Source organism: Hylobates moloch, unplaced genomic scaffold, assembly GCF_009828535.3.
Source record: "Hylobates moloch isolate HMO894 unplaced genomic scaffold, HMol_V3 SCAFFOLD_2, whole genome shotgun sequence".
Taxonomy (NCBI): domain Eukaryota; kingdom Metazoa; phylum Chordata; class Mammalia; order Primates; family Hylobatidae; genus Hylobates; species Hylobates moloch.
The window spans coordinates 5,675,940-5,684,291 of record NW_026652277.1 but is presented as its reverse complement, the minus strand read 5'-3'; the positions used below and the strand labels follow the sequence as shown (position 1 = coordinate 5,684,291).

General features: G+C 46.6%; 1 protein-coding gene across 3 annotated transcripts in view; it reads right to left on the bottom strand.

Annotated features, from left to right (window-relative positions):
• Positions 1–2,245: 2,245 nt before the first annotated feature.
• FBH1 (F-box DNA helicase 1) overlaps positions 2,246–8,352 on the bottom strand; it is a 43,405-nt gene continuing 37,298 nt past the window's right edge. For all 3 annotated transcript variants that reach the window (XM_032149887.2, XM_058431248.1, XM_032149973.2), the window contains 2 exons: positions 3,259–3,390; positions 2,246–2,735 (listed from right to left, as the gene is read on the bottom strand). In XM_032149887.2, the coding sequence (XP_032005778.1) occupies positions 2,565–2,735; positions 3,259–3,390 (303 nt within the window). In that variant the 3' untranslated portion in view covers positions 2,246–2,564. The remainder of the gene's footprint in view (positions 2,736–3,258; positions 3,391–8,352) is intronic.

The following is an 8,352-nucleotide window of genomic DNA, read 5'->3' as shown; positions in this document are numbered from 1 at the left end:
TTTTAAATTGGTTCCCTAGTTTTTTGTTTGTTTTTTTTTTTTGAGACAGGCTCTGGCTGTGTCACCCAGGCTGGAGTGTGGTGGCACAATCTCAGCTCACTGCAACCTCCACCTCCTGGGCTCAAGCCATTCTCCAGCCTCAGCCTCCTGAGTAGCTGGGATCACAATTGTGCACCACCACACCCAGGTCATTTTTTGTAGATGGGTCATGTTTTGCCATGTTGGCCAGGCTGGTCTTGAACTCCTGAGCTCAAAGCGATCCACCTGCCTCAGGCTTCCAAAGTGCTGGGATTACAGGCGTGAGCCACCACATCCAGCCTCTAACTACTTCTCAATCTTTGTTTTTGCTCTACTTTCTAGATTCTCAACTTAAAATTCTTGTAACAGTTCTACTGGGTTTCTTTCATATTTTTTTCTCCAAAATTTTATTTTCTTTGAGACGAAGTCTTACTCTGCGTCCCAGTTTCAAGCGATCCTCCTGCCTCAGCCTCCTGAGTAGCTGGGATTACAGGCACACGCCACCACACCCGGCTAATTTTTGTATTTTTAGTAGTGACAGGGTTTCACCACGTTGGCCCAGGCTGGTCTCGAAATCCTGATCTCAGATGATCCACCCGCCTCATCTCCCAAAGTGCTGGGATTACAGGCGTGAGCCACTGCGCCCAGCCCCAAATATTCTTTTATACATACCTATCCTGCTACTCCATGGAATGCACTACCTTCTCTCATTCTGAATGTGTTAAAGATATTTAGATGTTTTCTTCTCCCTGTACACAGTTTGCTCCAAGTTGATTCTTCGGTTTGACCTCTAGCCTTCATCTTAGGGGCAGGGTGATCTTTATCTGAAGATCATTTGATGATCCTGATGCCTCCAGGGTTGCTGCTGCCTCCTTCCTGTTGTCTTTGCCCTTAAGGGTTAAAACACAAACACATAACCTTTTACTGCCCTTATAGTATGGTTTCAGAAAGAAACCATAAATGAACACATACATCTTAGCCCTCAAATTTTTCACTCATATTTTAGGCCACAGCGGTTGACTTCTCACCTAACTGAAACTGATCAGCTAATGTCAACTGACCTCGACAGTGCCGGTTAAACACCTGCCCACTCTTGTTTGTTAGGTCTCTTTCCTGCACTGTATGCTGAAGATCCCCTTCTCCTGAACTCCCTCCTCTCTGGAGCTCTGTGGTGCTCCAACACGAGGCTCCTCTGGATCAGCCGTCGCTCTTCTTAAACCTTCTTCCTCTCTTCACCCCAAGCCTTGTGTCCACCGGCTTTGCTTCTCGGCCCTCTGCTCTTCTCATTCTCTATACTCTCCCGGATTAACTCAGCGAAACCCTTCAAACTGCACCACCACCTACACACCGACAACTCTAAAGTCCCCAGGTCCAGCCAGGCCCTTTGCTGCAGGACAGATGTGTTCACCCAACAGCCTCCTAGACGGTTCCACTCAACATGCTGAAAACCAAACTCATCACTGCGTTTACACAAACCTGCTATAGTTCCCATTTGCCCTGTCTCCATGAAGACGACCTCTACCACTGAGTGTCCCTATCATGATCCCAGTACTCCAGAAATCCGACCGATTCTACCTTCTACACATCAAGAGCAGAAGTTTCCAAACTTAGCATGCATGAGCACCACTTGTCAGGCTTGTTATGTACCAACAGCTGGGCCTCAGCCCTGGTGTTTCTGATCCTGTAGGCCTGGTGTGGGGACTGGACATTTTTATTTCTAACAAGTTCCCAGGTGATGTTGCTGCTGCCTGCTGGAACCACACTTTGAGAACCACTGATCCTCGCATCCATTCCCTCCTCACCAGGCCCCACAGGTGCTGTGGTCCAGCCCATCTGGGGACATTTCTTGCTGAGATTATGATCCTGTTAGCCTTGTAATTTATCTGACTTCCTTAAAACATTATTATTATTATTATTATTGAGACAGGGTCCCGCTCTGTCACCCAGGCTGGAGTACAGTGAGCTGTAAGGTGGCCACGGCTCACAGCCTCAACCTTGGGCTCCAGCAGTCCTCCTGCCTTGGCTGGATTCAGTGCTGGGGTTACAGGCGTGAGCCACTGCTCCTGGCCAAAGTCTCATTTTTGATGCCTCAATTCCCACCCAAGACATCACGTCTCATACTCTGCTTCCTGTGTCATGTGAACAGTGACAGTGCTGTAGGAAAGAGTAAGCTGGAAAAAGAGAAGCTTCAGAACGACAGTGCTCACACAGACATCACACAGCAGTATGCCAGTGCTATGGTGCCTGTTTAATTGAAATCTTGTAATAAAAGTTTAAATACATAAAATGGTTTTTTTGTTTTTTTTTTTTATCAAAAGAACATCCCCCACTTCCCCGACCAGATACGTCTGGAGGGGAGGCAAGTGGAGACTGGCTGTCTGTAGGGAGCGGAGAAATGGCATGTCCAGCTTGGGCTGGTGTCCTCTTCCTCAGAAAGTGCTGTGGGTGAACCCAGAGTCTAGGGAGCGGAAGCCCCCATCGCTGGCTTTCTTCACGCAGGGTCCTCGGCAAGCTGCTCTGCACCGCGGAGAACGTGCGCCTTGTCCTCAGAAGACGAGGAAGAGCAGGGCCTCGTGCCGGGGCAGCACGATGTTCTCCACAGTGCGCTCCATGGCGCGCACCTGCTCCGGGGAGGCTGTCAGGAACGCCAGGGGCCCGATGCGCTGCTCTGCACAGGAGTGGCAGAGGTAGCCCCCCTTGTTTTCCTTCCTGTTGCTCTGTGGTGATGGACAAGAAAGAGAGCTAAGGGGAACAACCAAAGAACATGGATTTTCCAGCAAAAAGCGTGGAGTTATCATCACAGCTGCCCAGGGACAACACATTTGGATTCTGATGTTTTCAGAGTGGTGCACATTCTCAGAGTAACACCTCCCACAGCACCACCAACTAAGTGGCCTCAACACCCCCAAATTCCCTGAGCTCAGAAACAGCCATTTATCCAGTCAAGATAAAGAACCAAGAAAAGCTGCACTGGGAACCCCAGGGAACAGCTCTCCCTCTAAGCGTGTGTCACAACCCAGCCTCCCAGACCTACGGCTTCAGCACAGCCAGGCAGCATCACGTGCCCTGACCTCTGACCCTGGGGCAGACCACACACCTCTTGTGCCTCTCATATGAAAAGCCCCTAATAAAGGATCACACAGCTCTCTCTTATCTCCTCACCTACAACCCAGATAAGCACAGAGCTCACAAGCAAAAAACGCAAATGGCTGAATTAAGTTCCACAGACAGCAGACGTACATAGATGATGGGCAGCTTTTTCATGGTGAGGACGGTGTCAACAGGGATGGCATTGTTGCACTGTCCCACGCAGCAGCGCACCACGCCTGTTTTTAAGACGTTGCTTGTCAGCTCTGCTTGCAAGAAGTACTCCTGAGAAGGAAAGAGCGAGAAAGAGAGTCATGGCGACACCTCCGCTAGGGTCTACTGGAAACACTGACAGCTGCGGCTCTGTGAGAACCCTTTAGATGCACTGTAAGTCCCAGAAAAACACCGACTGCCCCCTTCTCCCTTAGTTTCTCTAACTTTTCCCTGCCTCCAAAGCTATCGACAGTCCAACTGACAGTCCAATTGCTTTTTAAATATGTAAATATTTAACGGATAAACATGCAAAACTATTGCCTGTAATGACATTTCCAGAATATTTCTGGATTTTATTTTATGCTAAGGTATCCCCAGCTCAATCTTTAGAAAATTATTTGTATATTCACATTACAAGCCAGGTAGGCAACACAGAGGACATGAAGAAAACTTGCCCCAAACATCCCTGCATATTTCCACCGTCCTGTGCTGCTGGCTGTGCTAGTGAGCAAATGACAGCCTCGCTAAGCCTGTGACTTTATCCATAAATGCAGATGGCACGGTGCCTGCTTCAGGTGGCTGCTGAGGAGAAGAAAGCCCTCAATGCATGCAAAGCACTCATGCCTGGCACGCACGGAACACCCAGAGGAAGCGCTGGTGACCTCCCAGGCTGGAAACACCGCAAGGACAGGGCACTGTCAGCTTCGCTGCTGCCCCGTGGAGCTCATCACCGACTGATCCGCAGCAGGACCGCACACATCTGCTGCCCAGGAAAGGATGGTTTCATATCTTCTGGATTATGACTGGCTATTGATCTAATTATTCTACAATCTGTGTCCTACATTTTGATTATTTGGTCTTTTCTCTTAGAGGGCCTGCCTACCAGCTATGAAAAAGAACAGAAAACCACCATGCAAACACTCAAGTTACGGCCAACAAGTACTAACAGCTGACGAGGTGAAATCCTGTCTGAAGTCACAGATTTTGCTGAAGTCCCTTCGACTGTCATCTCAATTTCCTTCCCCAGAGACAGCCAGGACCATGAACCTGGCGAGGTCCCTCCAACCCACTGTGAAATAGCTTCTTGTTTACACATGTGTCCAAGGACACAGGTCTCTTTTTATAGGTGTCTATTTAGATGAATGTTACACTTCTGGCTTCCACCTCACCTAGTTTTTCTAAAATGCCGTAGAGGACTCAGTCAGAGCACCCTCTTGTATTTTATTTACCCATTCCCTTGCTGTGGTTACGCGGTTATTTCCAAACTATTTCCAGCAATGCAGCAATGAACATCCTTGTACCTGACTCCCTGTCCACTCCAGAAGTTTCTCCAGGGCTGGACTCTCAAACCGTTTTTGATGCCATTACCATTATAATGCTATACACACATATGCACATATGTAAGAAACACACATATGGAAGAAAAGTTTCACAAAACATGATTTAACCTAACATGCAGTGTTCTGATTTCTTTAGATTTTATGCCATGTCACTCTTTTTAAGCCTCTCATAACCCACTAGATTAACTGTTTTTATTTATATAAATTTAAGGGGTGGGGGTCACACCTGTAGTCCCAGCACTTTGGGAGACCGAGGTGGGAGGATCGCTTGAGGCCCAGGAGTTCGAGACCAGCCTGGGCAATATGGCGAAACCCCGTCTCTATCAAAAATACAAAAATTAGCCAGGTATGGTGGTGCACACCTGTACTACCAGCTACTTGGAAGGCTGAGACAGGAGAACAGTTTGAACCCAGGAGGCGGAGGGTGCAGTGAGCCAAGATCACGCCACTGCCCTCACCTCACTCTGGGTGACAGAGTGAGACTGTTTTTTTTTTAAACAAACAAACAAACAAACAAACAAACAGAGTGCCTCCACCTCTCACAAGGTCTTACAGCCTTAAAAAATTTGTTCCCACAAATAGGCAGTTTTTCCGGGACTTACTCGCAGGACCCCTGAGGGCAGACAGCCCAGCCCAGTCTCAGTAATGGGGAAGTATTTCTCTAGATTCTGTATTCTTTTCTTCTATGGGGAAAACAAAATGCACACAGCAACCAAATGACAACCTTCCAGTTAGCTTTAAAAAGTCTATTTCACTTTGTTTGTTTGTTTGTTTTTGAGACAGAGTCTCACTTTGTTGCCCAGACTGGAGTGCAGTGGCATGATTTCAGCCTACTGCAACCTCTGCCTCCCAGATTCAAGTGATTCTCCTGCCTCAGCCTCCTGAGTAGCTGGGATTACAGGCATACGCCACTACGCCCAGCTAATTTTTGTATTTTTAGTAGAGACAGGGTTTCACCATGTTGGCCAGGCTGGTCTTGAACTCCTGACATCAAGTGATCCACCCTCCTAGGCCTCCCAAAGTACTGGGATTACAGGTGTGGGCTACTGCGCCGGGCCTATTTCACTCTTATGCATACAACTGGTGGGACTCTAAAGTGATAACAATCTCCATGAAAAAATTGGCAGCATCTAGAAAAGTCACACTTGGCCAGGTGCAGTGGCTCATGCCTGTAATCCTAGCACTTTGGGAGGCCGAGGCAGGGCGGATCACTTGAGCTCATGAGTTTGAGACCAGCCTGGGCAACAGGCAAAACCCCATCTCTACAAAAAATACAGAATTAGCCAGGTGTGGTGGCACACAACTGTAGTCCCAGCTGCTCGGGAGGCTGAGGTGGGAGGATGGCTTGAGCCTGGGAGGCAGAGGTTGCAGTGAGCCAAGATTGTGCCGCCATATTCCAGCCTGGGTGACAGAGTCAGGCCTTGTCTCAAAAAACAAAAACAAAACAACAACAGAAAAGTCACACTTGCATTTATCTTTACCCAGCAATTCCACTTCTAGAAATGCATGCTGAAGATGCACTGGCAAAAACAGAAATGCCCTGCGCATAAGATTGTGCAATGAGGCATTATTAATGAAAGCAAAAGGCTGGAAGTGACCATGTCCAGAAGCGAGGACGGCATAAATCACGGTGCGTCAACACAGAACACTACGCGCTGACCAAGGGGCGAGAGAGCTCTGTGAGCTGATAAAGACGGATTTCCTGATTTGGGTAGGACAACAAATAAAAGAATAAAAGGCCAAAAAATAAAAGAGTAAAAAATAAATAAAAGAGTGATTCCCATGGCTTCTAAGTGACAAAGTACACAACAGTATGTCTGAAATGCTACCTTCTGTGGAAAAGGAGAATATGAAGATACCTACGAATTTGCTAATACTTGCATAAAGAAATACTGAAGGATTAATTGCTAATTGTTTAAAATAACTACCAATGGTGGAGGCAGAGAACAGTCTGAAGTGAACAGGGAGGTAATGAGACTTCTCTTTATCACAAAGTTTTGACCTTTTTTTTTGAGACAGGGTCTCACTCTGTCACCCAGGCTGGAGTGCAGTGGCATAATCTCAACTCACTGCAATCTCTGCCTCCTGGGTTCAAGCGATTCTCCCACCTCAGCCTCCTAAGTAGTTGGGGCTACAGGTATGCACCACCACGACTAGCTAATTTTTCTGTATTTTTTGGCAGAGACAGGGTTTCACCATGTTGGCCAGGCTGATCTCTAACTCCTGACTTCAAGTGATCTGCCTGCCTCAGCCCCACAGAGTGCTGGGATTACAGGGGTGAGCCACCGTGCCCAGGCGCAAGGTTTTGACTTTGAAAACATTAACAGGCCGTACACATCAAAAAAGATCATTAAATCAAAAAGAAGGAAAGCAATCCCTGTAGGTATTATGAATAAACTACATGTCTAACTGCAAATTAAGTTGGTAATAAAACCACAAAAGCAAAAAGGACTTTAAGTGTCTTCAGAACATGATATTTTGACTAATAAATACATCATTCATGGAGAAATGGAGCTGTCAGGAAATATTCAAGTCCAGTCAGTATTCCATTAATACTGGCATTATTTTGAATATTATTTTTAAATACATAGGATAGTATCAATAAGTAATAAATACTGTTAGGAACCAAGATTTCAGTGTATGAGAAAAGATTCAAGTGTGAGAAAAGAAGTAAAATTCCTTTCGTGTTAAAAGTGAATTAGATTATGGAACACAATTTATGAGGGCTGAACGTGTGAAGGGCTAAAGCCTCTGACAATGCAGATACACTGCAGCTTTTGAAACCCAGGAGAATGAACAGAACATGTGTAAAAAGTATCACTTTTCAGCACTCACTGATGGTAGTGCATACCTGGTTTAAAAAAAAAAAAGGTGCAGTTGTGCAACAAAGCAAGGTAGTGTGTATCTGTTGAGATGGCAGTTACCCTCAGAAAGGAGGGAGGGTGCTACGATGGCCGGGGCCACCAGGACAGCTCCGTGATGGCTGGCAGATCCCATCTTCTAATCTGGTGGATGCTCACAGCATCATCATTTTAAACTGCTATATGCTGTTTTATATATTTGTGTTATATTTAACAACAAAATGTTGAAATTTGCCTGGTGTCACACCTATAATCCCAGAACTTTGGGAGGCTGAGGTGGGAGGATCACTTAAGCCCAGGAGTTCAAGACCAGCCTGGGCAACATAGTGAGACCCTGTCTGTACAAAAAAAACAAAAAAAAAAAACCACACAAAAAAACAGCCAAGTGTGATGGTGCATGCATGTTCCCAGCTACTTGGGAGGCTGAGGTGGGAGGACTGTGCCTAAGCCCCGGAGGCTGAGGCTGCAGTGAGCCATGATCATGCCACTGCACTAAAGCCTGGGCAACAGAGTGAGACCCTGTCTCTTCAAAATAAAGTTTAAAAACCGGGATTGGGATTAGCAGTATGAACCACGGGTTTTTTTTCTTTCTTTTCAAAAATACACATTTCCTAGCTGTGCCTCTTCAAAAGATGAGCAATCAGCATCACTAACAGGGAAAAACTAACCTGCTCCTGTGGGCCTCCTTATGTGACAAGGCAAAGCAGGAAGCCCTCTCCGGCCTCCCATGGGGCACGCCTGCCAAGACTCAGACTTGAATCTAATCAAGCCTCTACGGCTAACTTCCAGTTACTGGAAAGCCAGGACAGGTAATGGCAGAACAAGTTACACAA